Raw genomic sequence first — 20,127 nt, 5'->3', positions numbered from 1 at the left:
CTGTGAAGTGTTCTGTTGGAGCTTGGAAGAGATGCTGAGAACCGTGCAGATAGAGGCCTGGCCTGTGAGATGCAGAGGGAAGAGTAAAGACTATCGTGGCTGTTTGCTATTATGAGTTAAGAGTCTGTGCTTCTGGTCAGCTGCGGCTGAAGAGTCAGTGTGATTAACGAGAGACCAGCACGCTAATGTGAAACCTTTGCTTTACTAGAACACGTGATGCAGGTCAGCTGCAACTGAGGTGGAATCTCCTGGAAAGAGTTTCATTAGGGTGAACAAACAGAAGCTGTGTTCCAAGGTTGTACTTCAGCTGAACTTAGTAATGTGTAAGCTTCTCACAGATAATTCTTGTTTTGAAGCATGAAGGGATCATGGAGAACAACTGAGGGCACTCTGAGAGGTCAATAAAGGTCATTGGTGAAAGTGCAGCCTCTGAAACTATAGTAGCAGTTGAAGGCCCAGGATTGAAAGGATCATGGAGGGACGTTGAGGTGTGGTACCTTGGGGAGAGCCCAGGAGAGGCAATTGGAGAGTGTGCAGCCATTGCAACAGGAGACCCCAGCATTTTGGGAGATGCCAATACTATGGGAAGGTCACCAAGGACAGCAGCAGCCATGAGGTAGGGCTGGTCTGAGCTGAATAGACAGTCTGTGTGAACTGAAGAAGGTAGAACTGGAGAAGCGACCCAGTCCTTTGGGAGACCCCAGATTATGAGTGAATCCCTAACATTGGACCCTGAATTATTGACACTGTTTGAGTTGGTTTGGCTAGGTTCAGATTGTGTCTATACCCTGAGAAAATATTTAACTTATTCTTTTTTTTTTTATGACTGTTTTTTTCTCCATCTTTATTAACTTGGGTATTTCTTATTTACATTTCAATTGTTATTCCCTTTCCCGGTTTCCATGCCAACATCCCCCTAATCTCTCCCCCTCCCCTTCTATATGGGTGTTCCCCTCCCATCCTCCCCCCATTGCCACCCTCCCCCCAACAATCACGTTCACTGGGGGTTGAGTCTTGGCAGGACCCAGGGCTTCCCCTTCCACTGGTGCCCTTACTAGGCTATTCATTGCTACCTATGAGGTTGGAGCCCAGGGTCAGTCCATGTATAGTCTTTGGGCAGTGGCTTAGTCCCTGGAAGCTCTGATTGGTTGGCATTAACTTATTCTTTATTTTACAGGAGTCTATAGTTATAAGAGACTCTGAACTTTTAAATATACCTTGGGTTTTTAGATAGTGAATATTTTAAAGACATAGTGAATATTTTGAATTTTTAAAGACTTTAGAACTTTTAAAAGTTGAAATGTTTTATAGTGTGTGTGTGATTTTTTTTTTTAATGTGTGACTTAGGGCATGAACAAAAAAGGAAAGATTATGGCTAAATAGTATTGAGCTGGTATGTCAACTTAACAAGGGGTCAAGTGCCCTGGCCAGTTTTTAGGTCAGCTTGGTGAGAGCTAATGCCATCTGAGAGAAGGCAACCTCGATTGAGAAATGCCTCCATAAAATCGGACTGCAGGCAGGCCTGGAGGGCATTTTCTTAATCAGTGATTGATTTGGAAGGACAGAATCAATTATGGGTGGTGCCACCCATGGGCTGGTGTCCTGGCTTCTGTGAGAAGCAAGCAGAGCAAGCAGTGGGGAGTAAGCAGCACCCTCCATGGTCTCTGCATCAGCTCTGGCCTAGATGAGCTAAATAAAGCCTTACTCCCCAGCTTGGTTTTGGTTCTGTGATTCATCACAACAATAGGAGCCCTAAGACAGTAAGGTCTGAAGTTCTCTGGGTATGTTATATACCCAGGAGTGAAGTAGCTGGGTATGTTATATACCCAGGAGTGAAGTAGCTGGGTATGTTATATACCCAGGAGTGAAGTAGCTGGGTATGTTATATACCCAGGAGTGAAGTAGCTGGGTATGTTATATACCCAGGAGTGAAGTAGCTGGGTATGTTATATACCCAGGAGTGAAGTAGCTGGGTATGTTATATACCCAGGAGTGAAGTAGCTGGGTTGTGGAGGAGTTACATTAAAAAAACAAAAAGTAAAAGAAGCAAAAGCTTCCAAACTGATTTCCACAGTGACTGTACTAATTTATACCTTCAATAACAGTGAATAAGATTTCATTTCTCTCTCTCTCTCCTCTCCAGCATTCCTTGTCACATTTGTTGATAACCATTCAGATAAGTGGTACCTCAAAGTAGTTTTAATTTGCATTTCCCTCATGCTAGGAATATTGAGCAGTTTTAAAAAGAGTTATTGGCTATTTGTGTTTTAAACTGTCTTTTACCTGTCTTTTACATTTATTTGCCTTGTGTTGACTGGCAGTTGTATTTCCTTGGCATTCAATTTCTGCATTTTTTTTTTTTGTAAATTCTGGATATTAGCCCCTTGGCTGAAGTATAGCTATGAAAGCTCTCCCCCATCTTGGGGCTGTCCTGATTCTGCTGATTGTTTCTTTGCTATACAAAACCTTTTTTTTTTTTTCATGTAGTCTTATCCTCCCATAGTGGATCAGTTCCTCTGTATTATTAGTGTTCTATTCAAAAAGTTCTTGCCTTCCCAGTATCCTGAAGGATGCTCCCTATGTTTTCTTCTAGAAATTTCAGTGTTAAAGGCTTTAAATTAAGATCTATGATCCATTTTGAATTGATCTTGTATAAGGTAAAAGATGTAAATCTAACTTCATCTTCTACAAGCAGAAATTCAGCATATTTTTTGAATAGGCTGCCTTTTATTCAGTGTATGTTTGTCAAAAATTAGGTAAGCGTAGCTTTGTCTTTATTTCCAAATTTTCATTTCTATTCCATCATTCTACCCATTTCTTATAACAAGTCATTGTTTAATTTAAGAACAGGTGTGTGTGTGTGTGTGTATTTAAACTTCATGGCCAAGCCTCTCTCTACTTTAGACCTCACCACGAGCTCTGTACTATTTGTTTTGTTATATGAATTACCATCCCTAGAGTCTAGTAGTTCCTGTTGTCTCTGAGGGTTTTACTGACACACTCAGAAAAATAAAATTGCTTTCCAAGAGTTACTAATATACTTGCTTCTCCTTTTATAAAAGGTAGTTTGTCACATGATTCTAACATAATTTGATATATATATATATATATATATATATATATATATATAAAAACTGGTTACTTAGCTAGGAAATCCATGTTAATTTTACTTTTGAATGTCTATGTTGAGAAAAAAATATCTTTTATCTTTGTGTGTCTCGTCTATTTCCTGAATATGACATTTTTTAAATATTGCCCGCTTAAAAACTATAGTTAAGGAAATAAATTCTTCAAGTAACTTGTATCTCTCAGGTAATACCCACATGCACATTTTACATTGCAGATGACATTGAATTCAAAGCCAGAAGAAACCTTATGTCTCAAGCCACATGGTTCACAATCCTCCTAGAATGTAAAGACTAAGATTTCCTTGCCTACCTGCCCACCTTCCTCCTTCCCTCCCTTTCCTTCCTCATGCTTTCTTTTCTTCCTTTTTTGCTGTTGTTTTAGACAGGGCCTCATATAGCCCAGGCTGCATCAAGTCTATTACATAGCTAAGGATGGCCTCCTAAGTGCTGGAATTACAAAGGTATACCACCACAGCTAGCTTTTCCTTTTCCTTCTGCATCCAGAGGTTAAAGCATCTCTTAAATCTAATGTAATTTTTCCCATTGTTATTGGAGGAGTTTAACTATTGGGTCACTTGTAATTTCACACGATATTAATTATAGAAGAGGTTGATAAATTAGAAAAGCAAGAAAGAACCTGTTCATTCCACTAAACTAACTACCTCTGAACAACACCAGGTGGTAGTCACGATTGCAGAGTTCATATTCTGTGCAGGGAACTAACATGCGAGAAGGAACTTGACCTTGAGACACACACAGCAGCTCTCCTGAGATATCAGTCAGTGTGGGCAGGAACAGAGCATATGTTTTCAACAGTATCATGGGCGTCATGCAAAGATGGCTTTCTCTACTAACCGTCTCTAGCACAGACTCATTATCTTAGTTAAAGCTGGTAAAAATAACACCTTCAGATGCATGCTCAGTGGTATGGTTGGCAATAAACCAATAGATTCAGCCTTAAAGTTCAGCTGTGCATAGTGACTCATCCCTATAATCGTAACACTCAAGCTAAGGCAGAATTGAATTGAAGCCATCCTCAAAGAAATGAAAAAAAAACTTGTCAATTTAAGCCCATTTATTTAAATGTATCTTTATCCTTAAATATAGTAATAGCATTTTAAGTATCAGGTGACTCAGCAGCACAGAGGCCTGACTGTGAGGTGTGGATATTACAAGGATGTTTCTTACTAGTTCCCAGAGTCATTTCCCCCCTTTGATTATGTATCTCACCTTATTAATCTGTATCAATGTTTATTTTCCTTCTTTTAGAGTGACATGGATGACATGGAATATATGTATGACCTCTTCTCTGTCATTATCCACAAAGGTGGCTGCTATGGAGGTCATTACCATGTGTACATTAAAGACGTTGATCATCTCGGCAACTGGCAATGTCAAGTAAGCTTACAAATTTGTTTAGAAATAACTTTGAAATTAACTTGCATTTCTATTCCTGTTACAGAATTCTGTCGTCATTCTGCCTTTGGTATACACCCCTCCTTTAGAAAACAGTGATCGTCCTGAAGGCTCGTTTTACATGTACAGCTGACTCTGTGGCATAGATTCTTACACACTAGTGATCTCACTCTAGTGAACAATTTGGAATGAAGTTGAGCGCATCTGGCTCCTTTGCTGGGAAATGCGTGGTGTTTGCCTACTAAGCACAAGGATATTCTCCTCCCCGGCTATCCATCAAAATCTCCCACCTTTAACATTTCTGTTAGAACCTTTTTCAGGAACACAAGACCTCAAGCTGATCTTAAAAGGTACATTGCTTCTGAACCAGTCTAGCTGCAGCTGAGGGACCTGTCTCGGCTTTTTCCTCGATGCCTCCTGTAGTTTTTTTCTTAGCTGTTTTCAGAGTTGCAGCATTTTCTCAGCTGGCAGCCTGTAAGATCATGAGATATTCATGTGAAATTTCATTTTGAAGTTAATGACTCTTCTATCTTCCTCTGGGGCTGTGAACATCTCTTTGAAGATGTGTTCATCCCTCAGCAGCAGCTTGCTCTTCTGTAGAGTGGTAGAATCTTTGCTGCTAGTGTGACCTGAGGGAACAAGCTTTGTTCTTTTTTATGAAGTCTGGCAGTTTGATTTTGTATTTTCTGTTTGTCTGTCTGTCCGTTTGACACTGTCTCACTTTGAGATCCATGCTGGTTTGCAGCTTACACTCACCCTGCTTGTCTCTCAAGTGCTGGAGCTACAGGCATAGTAGTGGGCCTGGGCCGTCACACCCACTTGCTAATTTATTGAAATCCTGTCTCCTCACAAAATCAAGAGTAGTCAAAAGAAGCAGGGCATGGGGACACACAGCTGCAAGTCTCGCACTTGAAAGGCTGACACTGGAGAATTACCATGAGTTTGAAGCCAGCATGGTCTATAGATGAAGGCCCTGTCAATATAATCAAAAGAAGCAAGATATGGATTTTTGTGTGAACTTGGTATATTTTCTATGGACTTGCACATGCTTGGTATATTTTCTTGACCATGGGGTATTCTTTGGGATTTTCTATGGAAGTATATTTTGCTATTTATAATGAGCCCCTTGCCCTTTCATCTAGGTGATGCTAATGAGGTCATTCTTAGATACTTCAATGTGGGACATTGTTGCCAGAGAAAACAACTATGTGCTTAAAGAGTTTAAATTGGCAGCCCCACCTTCTGACCTTAGAGAGGGAAAAGGGACAGGAAATTAAGTTCAGTCACCTCTTGCTGGTGATTTCATCAGTCTTGCTTATACTAGTCAGAGTTGACTAGAGGTACAGAACTTATAGGATGAAAATATATATATTTCATGTAGATATATAAAGGGGCTTTATTAGAATGACTTATAGACTGTGGTCCAGCCAGTCCAACAATGGCTGTCTAGCAGTAGTAGTTGTTCAGGCCACAAGGCTGGATATCTCAGTTGGTCTTCAGTATACACCAGAACCCCAAAGATGTAGGCACTAATACCAGTGAAGGAATGAACTTGCCACTGAGAGGAAGAGCTAGCAGGCAAAAAGTGACCACTTCCTTCTTCTATGTTCTTTAAATAGCTGCCAGCAGAAGGTGTGACCCAGATTAAAGGTGGATCTTCTCACCTTAAAGGATCTTGATTAAAAGCAGATCTTCCCACTTCAAATGATTTAATTAAGAAACATCCTCACAGGTATACCCAGCCACTTGGGCTTTAGTTAATTCCAGATGTAGTCACGTTGACAACCAAGAAGAACCACCACAAAGCTCCAGAGTAAAACTTCAGTGACAAATTCTTGAGAAACAAGTTTAGGAATTTCGTGTAGCTGGGACGTGGGGACAGAGGTGTGGTGCCTACTCCCTGGGGACAGAGGCTCTTGCATCTGACTTTCTAAACCTTACCCAGCAGTCCTCTTCATCCAGTCTCTACATTGACATCTGACTTTCTAAGCCTTACCCAGCAGTCCTCTTCATCCAGTCTCTACATTGACATCTGACTTTCTAAGCCTTACCCAGCAGTCCTCTTCACCCAGTCTCTACATTGATATCCTTCATGATACACTGTAGTGAGTGCTGCACGTTGTTCCGGAAAGTTGTAGTTGTAGTTTGAAAAGAGAAGAGGCCGATCTTTTTGAGACTGATTCCTCAGCAGATGGGATCTGAATGACTGCATGGCTAGTGTCAGAATGGAGTGGAAATGTAGGACATTCAGTTAGTGCCAAAGAATTGGAGGATTGGTTATTTGAAGAATCGGTCCCTTTCCTGCCTGCTTTGCATGAGCCATAGGCTTTCTTCTCTGAAGTTTTTCTGCATAAGCATTGAAATGGAAACTCGGTGTCAGCAAGGCTGGGCTCAGTTACCCTCCTGAGCTGTGATAAAATATCTGACCAAAGACACCTAACAGAGGATCAGCTTATTTTGGCTGACAGTTCAGTGTCCAGTACGTCATGGTAGGGAAGTCATGCTGTCAAGAACTGGAAGATGCATCTCGTCACAGTGTCACCATAGTCAGGAAGAAGAGAGCGATGAATGCTGTATTGAGTACACATTCCCTTTTTTATACACTCTAGGATTACAGCCCAGGGAGTGGTGCCATTCCTCTTCAATTAACCTAATCAAGATAATTCCCTACAGACATGCCCAGAGGCTTACCTCCCAGGTGATCTTAGATCGATTTTCTTTTAAAGATTTTTTTATTTTATATGAGTACAATGTAGCTGTCAGACACACCAGAAGAGGGCATCAGATCTCATTACAGATGGCTGTGAGCCACCATGTGGTTGCTGGGAATTGAACTCAGGACCTCTGGAAGAGAGCAGTTAGTGCTTTTAACTGCTGAGCCATCTCTCCAGACCCAATTTTAGATTTTTTTTTCAAGTTGTCAGTTAAACTTATTTTGTTTACTAACTTAAAAATAAGTATAAAAAGAAAAAGATGCTTTTGTTTTATCTTCATCATTTTCAGTAATTTATAAAAAGATGATAAATCTGGTCTGTCATAAGCTGTTATTTCTTAACAGTTTTCTTTTTAGCTTAATGCTATCAATTAGCAGTTACAGTTTTAGCCAGTTTACTTTTTTGATGGACTGGAGAAACAGTTCAACTTGTTGCTCTCAAAGGGTTCAATTCCCAGTACCTACATGGCAGCACACAACCATTTGTTACTCTAGTTCTAAGGAATCTAATGCCTTCTTCAACTCTGTGAGAGCACACATATGGTGCACAAATAAGCACTCATACAGAAAATAAAATAAATAAAAATTTTAATTAGAAACCAAGAAAGTTATAATTTACAGAAATTAAAACACACACACACACACAGCACACTCTAAGGGCAGAAGCAGGTGGATATCTGTGAGTTCAGATCCAACTAGGGCTACATTTTGAGACCCTGTCTTAAAACCAAAGCAAAGAAAATACTTTTGCAAGGTGGCATATGTATTGCTTTTAAATAACAAAAATTGCCTACCAAAGGACATGTGCCACAATGCCCATCCTGGGCTTTTTGAATGATAAGTGTTTAAGTGAGTCAGTGTTTACGCTGAGCTTACAAAAATTTGGTAGGATTTCCATAAGCCAACAAGGTGTGTAAACACACCAGCGAAGACTAAAAAACGACTTTTGCGGTAAATGATAGTGAGCACAAATTTTATGAAACACCATGATTTTTAGCTGGAAAATGTTAGAACCCTCTATGTATATTGTGCTGTGTCTTGGTCACTGTTCTACTGCTGTGATGAGACTCCATGACCAAGGCAACTCTCACAAAGGAAAGCATTTATTAGGGGCTTGTTTACAGTTCGTAGGTTTATTCCATTTTCATCATAGCAGAGAGCAGGAAGCCATCAAGCAGAAGTAGTTGAAAACTATATCCTGCTCCACAAACAGAAAGCAAGCCACTCTGGGCCTGGTGTGAACGTCTTGAAACCCTCAAACCGCACTCCCACTGATCTCTTTCCTCTGACACAGTCACATCTGCTGCTTCAACAAAGCTCCACCCACTCCAGCTACTCTGACATGGCTACACCTACTTATGTTCCTTCCCACGCCTACTAAGTACTTAAATGTGTAAGCCTATGGGGCCGTCCTTCCTTTCTTTGTCTCACAACCCTAGTTTGCACATAAAGCCAGAGAGATGAAGTAAACTGTGTGGATTGACTTGATGCAGCCCTACACTCAAAGCCAGGTCTGTCTGACTTTCCAGCTCTCACAGGTCCTATTTTTACCTTTCTTTCTCCGGTGGCTTACACATTCTTATTTGGTTAATTCCTTTAAACTGGCATCTGTGAAAGAAACTGTTTCCTTCCTAGGAGGAGATAAGTGATTCAGCTGTGAATTTGAAAGCTCCTCAGAATGAAGAAGAGACTGATGATCCATTGGTGGTTCTAAAAGCAATCTTATTGCAGGTAGAGTGAGTCTTTGTACATATCTGTGGGCATGGAAGTATTATAGGGACGTGTGTATGTTGGGTGCATTTGTGTATGTGGTTTATGTATATGAAAATATCATTATATAAAGATTGCTTTAGGGCTACCTCTAAAATGGAAAGTTTTTGTTTTAACTTTTTTTTTTTTCCAATCAGGATCTCACTGTGTAGACCTGCTGGCCTGGAACTTGGTTTGTAGACCAACCTGGGCATGAACTCAGAGATCTGTCTGTCTTTGCCTCCCCAGTGCTGGGATTAAAGGTGCCTGGCGCCACCCTCCGATTCCTTTGACTTAATCACTAGGTGTGGTGGCTCTTTTCTGTAATCTCTCATCTTGAAAGGCTGAAGCAGAAGAAACACCTTGAGTTTTGAGCCAGCCTAGCTAGAGAATAAGAACTTGTTCAAAGAAAACTCCATTTGTCTTGATATTGGAACCACTTGCAAGGAAATAATAATAATGACAAGGAATGTGGCCTCATTGGTAAAGTGCTTGTCTAGCATATACAAGGTTCCAGGTTCAGTCCTCAGCATTCCCACATAAAGTAATACATGAAGTGCCATATAATCCCAGCACTTGAGGAATGGGGCAAGAGGACCAGAAGTTCAAAAGCCAGCCTGGGCAACATGAGAGTCTGTCTCAAAACACACAACAGAAGAGAATTTCAGCCTGTGGCCTTGAAGTCCTTGTCTCCAATCACAGTCCTGTTGTGAAGCATTGGGGGCTAAAGGTTCATCATAAAACCGGTGTCAGCCACATCATTCTTGTTTATTCTTCCAAATCATAAATAGTGTCACAGTGGGGCAGACCTTAGGACTCCTCTGGATGGTACTCTGAATTCCTGTCTGTGGCCCTTGGCAAATGGATTTTCAAATCAAGGTCTTATAAACTGGTGCTCAAGGTTACTTTAAAACTATATAGCTCTGATGATCCCATTATAAGTTTATACTCTAGGGAAGATGGGCAGGTCCACTTGTATTGATCCCCAATGAATTTGTGGTGTAATTATTTCTCATCAGATGTTAACTATTTTTTTCATAAGGAGGAGGCCAATCAAATTCCTGTTGATCAGCTGGGCCAGAAACTCTTGATAAAAACAGGAATATCTTGGAACAAGAAGTATAGGAAACAGCATGGACCACTGCGAAAGGTAGTGCTAGCTTCAACACAAGAAGCCTCATCCCAGGAAACCATATCACAATCCCAGCAACACAAGTTCCTGTGAAGAAGGAGCTTTAAAACAGATTAAAATGATCAATATTTTTGTTTAATGGTTGTAATTCTGCTGGTATGCTACAGCTCACATGCAAAGTATTTGTTATTTACAAAGAAATAAGCAGGAAAGAGGAGGAAGCCTTTAATTACCACAGAAGTCACTCTAAAGCTCAATGAATAGTCAAGGCAGTCACCCTGCTCCCCCTAGGTTTAAATCAGACTCAGAAAATGATGTTATGATTCCATTTTTCCTTATGGCTAAGTAAATTTTATTGTATACAAGCGCCACATTTTTTGTTCATCTTTTGACAACTAGCTATGCTGCTTCAAATAGTGTAACAATAAACATGGATGTGCAGATCACTATGGTATGTTAGCGTCCTCCCAGTGTACCCTCAGAGTTGGCATAAGGCCTTAGATTAGTCAGCTCAGTTACACAGTGATTCTGGTTTTAGTTTTTGATCCATACTGATTTCCATAGTGGTTACACATGGTTACACCTTTTCTCCAGGAGCCTCTCCATTGTTTGCTTTCTTGACCACAGCAACTCTGACTGTAAGGTGGACTCAAGGTGGCTTTTGTTTGCATTTCCCTGACGACTAAGGACTACTTTCTAAAGCTCTTATTTGTCACTTGTGAGTTTGTTTTGTTTTGTAGAACTTTCTGTTCATTAGGCCATCTATTGATTAAGTGATTTGGTATTTTGGTGTCTAATTTCGGAATTCTTTCTACATGCTCAGTATTAATCCCCTGTCTGATGTGTAGTTGGCAAAGATTTTTTTCATTAGGGTTTTTTCACTTTGGTGGGGTTTTTTTTTAAAGCTTTTTAATTGAAAAGACTTCAAGATACAGGTGTGGGCAAGAGTTTTCTGAGAACTCTGAGGACATAGGAAAACAATCCCAAGAATTGGCAAATGGAATCTATAGAATTAAATGCCTACTAAATAGTCAGAAATGTTTATTCTTCCCAATTTTCTTCATTAAAACAGTCAAATAGCAAGTAGTTGTTTGCTTAAAATAGCAAATACAAATAACAAATCTTAAAATAGCAGTAGTGACATATTATACAAATGCTTGTCACTGGTCTCCCAGGGCAGCACTGTTAGCAGACAAGTTTTCCATGCTCACAAGGGTAGCAAAAAAAAGGTGAAGTTAAAAATATCTAATTACACAGACAGACAGAAACACACACACTCATACACACACACACACACACACACACTCACACTCACACTAACACAGAGAATTTGTCTTGTTTAAAAACTTATATTAAAATTTTTTTGAAGAAACCTAATTTTTGTTTTTGTTTGTTCTGGATAGTTCTTACGGCTCCATCCTCAGGTATTTCTGCTCAGCACAGATGAAAGTGCAGTCAGTCTCCAGAGAAGCCATTTTCCCCAGGGCCCGTCTGATCCACAGAGCCATGAACAGATTGCACACACACTTGCTTCAGAACCCCCAGGCTTAAGGGATAACATCAGTTGCCCACACTGGTTTGACATCAATGATTCCAAAGTCCAGCCAATCAAAGAGAACGATATCATGCAGCAGTTCCAGGGTAAAGAAAGTGCCTACATGCTATTTTATCGGAAAGCCACGCTGCAGAGACCCTCTGAAGGTACGGAAAAAAGAAGTGTTCTGATTTGTCGTTACCAACTTCAGCAGATACACTTCAACTGCTGCCTGAAGTTCTGTCTTTTGAAGAGATGGTTTTACCTGGGTACTTTTACATATTTTAAAACTAATAGAAATATATTGTTATGAAATCAGCTTGTCATTTAAGTTTTCCTTACTTGATGTATTTGTTTATTTCAGCAGGAAATCATACCTTATTTTTCAGTGTGTCATTTTTATGAGGAAATGTCTGCCATTTTTCTCCCCTTGCTCATAGTTATATTTTCCTAATTGAACATTCTTGAATGATGTCCATTGTTATTGTGATGGACAGCCTGCATGCAGGTGCCCGGTTAGGCTTGTCTTTGTCATTTAGCTATGCGTTGCTTTTGAGCTGTAAGTGGTCTTGGTCTTGTTTTCTTGCTCTCCTTTGTATATTCCTACCTCTCCTTTTTCTCAACATATTTTGCTCTCGAGCAGTTAAAATATATCTGAAGTACTCTGTTGAGCTTTCTGAGAGAACGTCTACCTTGTGAGTTAACCATTCCAATCTCACCATAATAACGAGCATTTACAGTAGAGATATCATCGCAAGTAAATCAGTAAGGTTGTCTTTGGTCCTTGCCAAAGTTCCTCTAAAGTAAAAAGCTGCTGAGTGTGGTGGTTTATGCTTTTAATCCTAGGACTTGGAAAGCAGAGGCAGGCACATCTCTTTGTGAATTCAAGGCTAGCCTAGTTTCCTAGCAAACTTCAGGCCAGCCAGGATTATTTAGTGACCCTGTTTCAAAAAAGAAAAACCTCCTTAGATTAACAGAGCAGTGAGATAATTTCCGTTTTCTTAGAAAATGGGAATAGTGATCATTTTTATAGAGAATAAAACATTAATTTGCATGAGAATTAAAAAAATTAGCTTTCTAGATCATGAATACGCATGACTGCTCTTAACCAGAAAGGCTTTGTCTTTGGAAGGAGGAAAAAGAGATCCTAGCCTAGTAGCATAGCACTGTAATTCCAGCTACTCAGGAAGTAAGACATGAGGATTAAAGTTTAAGGCCTGACTGGATTTTTAGAATAAAGCTAGCCTGGGCAACCTGTAATTCTGCAGCCCAGTAGATTGCAAATCAAATTGGAGTAAGAGGAAAGAAGTTAGAACAGTGGATACTTAATCTTTAAAGGTTTTGTTGCCATCATGATTTTTATAGTCACTTTCATACCTGTCTCACTTATGGTTTTATTGCTGTGAAAAGACACTATGACCACAGCCACTTTCATAAAGGAAAACATTTAATTGGGGTTCAGAGGTAGTCCATTATCATCGTGGCAGGAAGCATGGTAGCATCCAGGCAGACATGGTGCTGAAGAGGTAGCTGAGTGCGCTACATCCAGATCTGCAGGCAATAAGAAGAGAGAGTGACACTGGTCCTGGCTTGAGCATTTGAATCTCAAAGCCCACCTCCTAACATACTTCTTCAACAAAGAGACACCCCCAACAAGACCACACCTCCTAATAGTGCTACTCCCTAGTGACCTAGTATTCGTATCTATTTTTACTCAAACCACTACATTATCTAACAGAAAAAGGTTGGTTAGAAGCTGGAGAGAGATGGTACAGTGATTTAAGATCACTAGCTGCTTTTCGGAGGATCTGGGTTCAACTCCCAGCATCCACACAATGACTCACAACCGGCTGTAACTCCAGCCCCGGGAACCTAATACCTACCCTCTTCAGGCCTTCAAAGGCACCAGGTACACAGGTTGTACAGAGGCATACATGCAGGCAAAAATAAACCCCCATATACATTAAGGAAATATTTTTTCAAAAGAAAGAATATTAGACTAATTATTTTACTTAAGTGTACTACTGTGCAACCACAAATTTTACCTGTGGGAATAGGAAGTGAAAAATCACTACTAGTTTGCTGACTGTAATCTCAGTTGTTTTTATAAAAAGATTGATGTCTTGTGAGTAAGACTACAGATAGTACTCTAATGTTCTTCAAAATTAGTTCAAGCCAGTCATAGTGACTCATACATGTAACCCCAGCATTTGAAGGCTGAGGCAAGATGATTGTAGTGAGTTCAGGACCAACCCAAGACACATAGTCAACTTCAGGCCAGCCCAGACTATAACAAGACCCTGTCTCATGTCAGAGCCTAAAAAATCTGAATGAGTAAGTGTAATGTCTAAAATTTAAAGATTTACTATTTTAAGTATATGAATGTTTGCCTCTTTTGTATATGTACCATGTATGCCTGGTCCCCTGAGAGGCCAAAGGAGGGCATTGGATGCCCTAGAACTTGAGGTACAGTGGGTCATTGGCCACTATGTAGGTGTTGAAAACCAAACCTGGGTCCTCTGGAAGGGCAGTCAGTGAAGAGCAGCTTTTTCTTTCTTTCTTTTTTTTAATTTAATTTTATTTTTTACTTAATCACTTTATATCTTGATCACTGACCCCTCCCAGTCATCCCTTTCAACAATCCTTCCCCATCTCCCCTCCCCTTCACTGAGTGGGTGGGCCTCACCCTGCACTTCAAGTTTCCTCAAAGCTAGTAGCTGCTAAGTCACCTTCATCCCTAATTTCTGAATTTTTACAGTAACCAACTATTAAAATTATAATCAGTACAAAACTAGTGGGTGTTCTTTTAAAAAAAAATGCTTAAAGAAAATGGAAACAATGAGATTCTTTAAAAAAAAACACTTTTTTTTTTTTCATTGTAAATCTGGCAAAATTAAGATCAAGAGAAGACTTTACTTTCCCTCAGGTAGTCAATGGTAGTCCTCCTGGCTTCCAGCATGAGTGTGCACCTGCATGCATTTATGTCCACCATGTGCATGCAGTGTCTGGGGGCATCAAACTCCCTAGAATTGGGATCACAGGCAGTTGTAAGCTGCCTAAGTACTAGGAACCAGATCTCAGCCCTATGCAAAAGCAGACACACCTGTCCTCTGAGCTCTCTCCGCAGCCCTCATCTTTGCTTGAGAGAATGTCTTCTAGTATAGCAGGCTGGCCTCTAACTCAAGATCTTTGCCTTGGCCTTCCTAGAGCTAGGATTACAGGTGTGAATTGCCACACATGAGTTTAGGTTTTTAATCTTGCCTCTTTGGCAATACAATGTTGTTTAGTCAAAACAAATTAATGGTCAGTTTTGTTCACAGCTCAAGCCAATCCAAGATACAGAGTTCCCAGTCATTTACTGAAGGAAATGGATGCAGCCAACGTTCTCCTGCAGACGAGAAGGTAGTCTGAGCTGCACTTGGTGTTTAGAGAGTGTTTCTGGGACATAAGCATTCAGTATGAAAGTTTACCAAAATATGTATACGTATCCACTAGTTATAGTAAAGACATCCTTTATCCATATCTAAGAGTGAATAATAGCATATGGTAGCCATTGCCAAGTAAGGAGCAGAGCCTAGGAAGCCTAGAGAAAATTGCAAGCATGCTACAAGAATTGTGCTCTGGCCTAGCCAAATTATTCTCTTGAGTTTACAGAGAACTTGTCAATAAAACTGCCCCTCAATATTTAGTAGTTGTAAGAACTGATATATAGTGACAGAAGACTAGAGATGGGTTAATTCTAAAGGGGCTTAGTGTCAGTCAGGGGGAAGGGGAGCTATAATGGCTGGGCTGGAGTGGTGCTTCAGTGGTTAGAATATTGGCCGCTCTTCCTGAGAACCTAGGTTTAGATCCCAACACTCACATCACAGTTCACGTCTGTAACTCCAGTTCTAGGGGATCTTGTGTTCTCTTCTGGCCTCTTCAGATACTGCACACACATGATTGTGTGTGTATGTGTATGAGGCTAGATACTGTACACACATGATTGCGTGTGTGTGTGCAAATACCAAAAATAAAAACAAAGGTTTAAAATGACTAAGGGCAGAACTTAAGAACATGGCTAACTTTGAGCTCTAGAGACTGTTCTGTTGCTGTATTTGCTCTCCAGTGGTGTCAGCAGCGTTGGGGAGAGAACAGGGTCAGATAATGTAGCAGGTTATGTTTAGAAATTTTATCATGGACTTGAAACTGGGAGTGAAAATAGCAGATCCACTGAATGACACACCAGGATCAATGGAACTGTCAGTGAAAGCTAAATCATTGAAACATGTTAAATGCAGAAAGTAGCCTGCGTGATGACCTAGGCTAGCAGTTGCAACTTAAGAATTAAAAACAAACAGCAAAAGCTAAAACTAAAGTCCTTAATGTGGTAATTGAAAATCTAATGTTCCTGTTGATGAGCATAGAACACATCTGAAGTACTGAGTCTCAGCGATGGCCTCATTCCAGCCTATGGTTCTACCTAAGGGAGCAAATTTAGTACCAGGCATTGAGTCAACTGAGTGTCCCAGAGAGGAGCAGAGATCAGCCAGTCACTTAGGATTTCAGCCTGGGAAACAAACACTGGGAAAGATCTTAGCCACTGTCAGTATCTTCTGGGACATCCTCAGGAGCCTAGTGGACATTGGGATGGTGTTTGGAATCCACCTCTGAATATGTGGACAGACCTCCAGAATCGTGTCCCGAGCTGTGGCAGGACTAGAGGCAGTTAGCATACACCTTGTCGGTGGAAACAGCTTTCTCTAGAATTCCTGACTTCTTCCAGCTGAGTGTGTGTTCTGTAGTGAAGGGCCAAAGTGACTGAATCACTTGGGCAGGCAGAAGACAAAATGTCACTAAGGTAGAGTAGAGCATTTGCATATATATGATAAGTCAAATATTTTTGGTATTACAGAAACATAGTATATGTGTGTGTTTTATGTCTCTAAAGGGCAGAATGTGACTCTGCAAACAGTACTTTTGAGTTGCATCTCCACTTGGGTCCTCACTACCGTTTCTTCAATGGGGCTCTTCACCCTGCAGTCTCTCAGACTGAGAGTGTGTGGGACTTAACATTTGATAAAAGAAAAACTGTAGGAGATCTCCATCAGTCAATATTTCAGGTAATTCAACAGACACATTAAGGTCCTTTCAGGCTGACTTTTTTTCATTTCATCTTAACATGAGTTACAACTTTTCTAAAACTGCATAGGAGAATCCTACATCTGCCATTGCATAGCAGGATGACCCAAACCTTCTCTTACTTGGAAGACTGGGTTGTTGTTTTGTTCTTTGATTGTTTCAGTGGTTGATATGGAGTCCTTTTAGTCTACATGACGTCTTTCATTATAGCCCAGGCTAGACTTGAAACCACAATCCTCCACATCAGCCTCCCATAGTAAGTACTGGGATCACAGCTTTCTGCTACCACTTCACCTTCTCAACGCTTTCTGGTGTTTTCTCAGCTGCTTTTGAAGGGACTAATTGAGCCTGGTATATTTTATGGGGGCAGGAGATGACAGTAAAGTTCTATTTTTGGAAAACAAGTGAAAGAGAATTGCTTTTCCAAAGAAATGAGAGGGAAGGTGGTTAAGCTCTTACTTAAAACAAGAACCATTGAACAAATCAAAATAACTAGTTTTGCAGTTCTAGTATAAGATGATGGTGGTGGTGATGGTGGTGATGGTGGTGATGGTGGTGATGGTGGTGATGATGATGATGATTAGCTTGACTGCTAATATCTGTATTTGTTGTTCTTGTGTGAGCATGCTGGACAGATCCTTTTGTTTGATATTTAGCTCTTGTTTCTGTTTTTGAGATGGTGTCACATTATAGCCCACACATATGCTGGTCTCAGATTCATTAGTAACCCCCCTGCCCTAGCCTCCTCAGTGTTGGGTTTACAGATGTGATTTACCAACCAGGCATTTTCACCTAGTATTCACCTCCAGGTCATTTTTTGCCTGTGTTTCAGGCACAGGGCAGTGGAGATGCTCATTTTTAATTACAGTGCTTTCACAAACATCATTTTATTTGATACTTCAGCCTCAATCAGGGTGAGCCAACTCCATTCTGAAAATGGAATTATGTCTTAAAGCATCCAGTGCTGCACATATACAGACATCTGGTTGCTATTTAGTGCTAGGACTGCAGCCCTGGTCTCCTCCTCTTCTACCTGGTGTCTTGTCCCTAAGCCCCACTTCCTCACCGTATACTACTGATCAAAGGGTTTAGAAATGTAAACGTTTGCCAGTCTTGTAGGCATGTGTTTATAATCCCAGCATTCTCAAGGCACAGACAGGAAGATCGGGAGTTCAATATCAACCTTAGCTACACAGTAAGTTTGAGACCCTATCTCAAGAAGAAAAGGAAGAAGAAAGGTGCTCCAGAAATAATTTAAATTCTTCAGAACTTTGTATCTATCATTAAAGTTACCAACTCTTTATTTTCTCCTAAGAAAAGCAAACCAGTGTGTGTTTTGCTTCCATTGGTTTACATGTAATCTTTGCTTCAGTAGCAGGCTCTCTAGAGCCCTGTATGTGTCTGAATGTCTGCGGTAAAGGTCATTTCTGAGTCAGGTCTTGGTGCTCTGAGCCTGTGGAGGGCATTCCAAATGGAATGGCCTGATTTGTCTCTCATGCCTTATGTCCTCCTAGCTATGCAGTCTAGTATTTCAGTCATACGTCTCTGCAAACTATCAGCTTACACAAGCCACTGTTGAAGGAGAAAACTGGCACTTAAATGCCACTTATAAATGTAAAGACAAAATATTTTGTCTTTGTAATATCTTATAATGTTATAAAAAAAAAAAAAGACTAGAGTAAAAATGTGGTCTGATACTATTTCAGTGAGGTTTCTGCTGGTCCCCAGGTTCAGGTTTAAAAATTTAACAAGCCTGTCTCTCTAGTATATAACCGATGCCTTGCTTCTGTATGTGTTGTGGGGGGAAGGAGTAATAAAACTCTAGGCCTCACACAAGCTAGCCAAAGTACTGTACCACAGAGCTACACCCCAGCCCAAAATGCTACCTTTTAAATTAGAGTAGGGGCTTTCCCTTCTATCATCCCTGGAGCCAGTGTTGTTTTCTAGGTGGAGCTGGGTCAGGAATTCCTAGGTCGGATTGCGGAGCAGTTTGCTTTCCAACAAAGTCCATCCTTAGATAAATTGATAAGATGGCTACTGGGGCTTATGCACCCAAATTCTTCAGTCAGCAATGGATGCAGTCAACATCTTTGGGTTTGAGTAATTCATCAAATGACGTTGATGACGTTCTAAAATGTGGGTGTTGCTTAGGAAGGGGAGTGCTCATTGGCTGCTCTTATTGAGTCCAGGGCTATGCTGCTCATGTGCTATGGCTCACTGTTCTCTCACTCTAACTGTTCTTAGCTGTTGGAGTTCTGGGAAGGAGACATGGTTCTCAGTGTTGCGAAGCGGGTGCCAGCAGGACTTCACGTGTACCATGCCCTCGATGGTAAGATCAGTACAGAACACAGCAGCTCATTCTGTGTTTGTCTTGAGGAGCTTGCCAGTCCTGCTCTGTCTCCCACCTTTTCCTTTTTTAATTACGTTTATGGGGGGGTCAGTATATACATGCAGGATGCATGGGTATGTTCATGGCCGCACAGGAGCCTTTGGGAGTCAGAGGACAGCTTACAGGAGTGGATTCTCTGCCTCTACTGTATGGGTTCCAGGCTAGCACTCGGGTTATCAGACTGTGCGGCAGGTGTCTTCCCGTTGAGCCACCGTGTCAGCCCTCTGTCTCAGCAGTCTGTCCAACCCGTGTCTGTGCAGTCTTCTCAGTACAGATGTTCTGCATTTTTTAAAACTAAGACTACCATGCTGCCAAAACTTTAAAATGCTTTAGGTATATAGATACACACACACACACACACACACACACACACGTCACAAATGACTGAGCAAAACGGTTTAAACCCATTAAAACCTTATTTATGTGGCTTTACCCACTCCACTTCAGACTTTGTAGCTGATATAGACAGTCTTTTGAGAGTTTAGAGGCACCACTTCTCTGAAATAACAAAGCAGCATAAGAATGGTAGTGCTGTAACGTACACCTATTTGTGACAACTGACACCGGCAGCGTTGGGTGGTGATCTGGGCCACTTGGAGTTGTCTGTGGGTAATCTCAGGTGATTTGGGCCTGTTGACCTCTGTGTGCCCTCCTGTCTTGCTGCTGTGCTCACAAAACTGAGCAATGGAATGGTCCAGATTAAAATATAAATATATATATAATAGTATAGCTAATAAGATAGCTACTGCTTTGTTATGATTTTTCTTAGTCAGTGCTTTTTCAAATACACATTGGAGAGTTGTGGCTCTCTTGCTTAGCTATATTTGCGGCCGGTCATGGGGAATGAATTGAGTACCTTATGTTTCTAGGAGATGACCTGACACTGTGTGAAGCTGGGATCACTGACGAGGAAGATATCTTTGTATGGAATGGGGTGGAGGTAAG

General features: G+C 40.8%; 1 protein-coding gene across 1 annotated transcript in view; it reads left to right on the top strand.

Annotated features, from left to right (window-relative positions):
- The window catches only part of Usp40 (ubiquitin specific peptidase 40), a 68,940-nt gene that overhangs the window by 13,580 nt on the left and 35,233 nt on the right, over window positions 1–20,127 (top strand). Inside the window, exons 7-14 of the mRNA XM_032901577.1 lie at window positions 4,398–4,526; window positions 8,893–8,988; window positions 10,049–10,156; window positions 11,542–11,839; window positions 14,993–15,074; window positions 16,603–16,774; window positions 19,038–19,122; window positions 20,052–20,122. Coding sequence (XP_032757468.1) covers window positions 4,398–4,526; window positions 8,893–8,988; window positions 10,049–10,156; window positions 11,542–11,839; window positions 14,993–15,074; window positions 16,603–16,774; window positions 19,038–19,122; window positions 20,052–20,122 — 1,041 coding nt within the window. The remainder of the gene's footprint in view (window positions 1–4,397; window positions 4,527–8,892; window positions 8,989–10,048; window positions 10,157–11,541; window positions 11,840–14,992; window positions 15,075–16,602; window positions 16,775–19,037; window positions 19,123–20,051; window positions 20,123–20,127) is intronic.

This window comes from Rattus rattus, chromosome 4 (genome assembly GCF_011064425.1).
Source record: "Rattus rattus isolate New Zealand chromosome 4, Rrattus_CSIRO_v1, whole genome shotgun sequence".
Taxonomy (NCBI): domain Eukaryota; kingdom Metazoa; phylum Chordata; class Mammalia; order Rodentia; family Muridae; genus Rattus; species Rattus rattus.
Note: the sequence above shows the minus strand (reverse complement) of the source record. Positions and strands in the feature narration are given on the sequence as shown.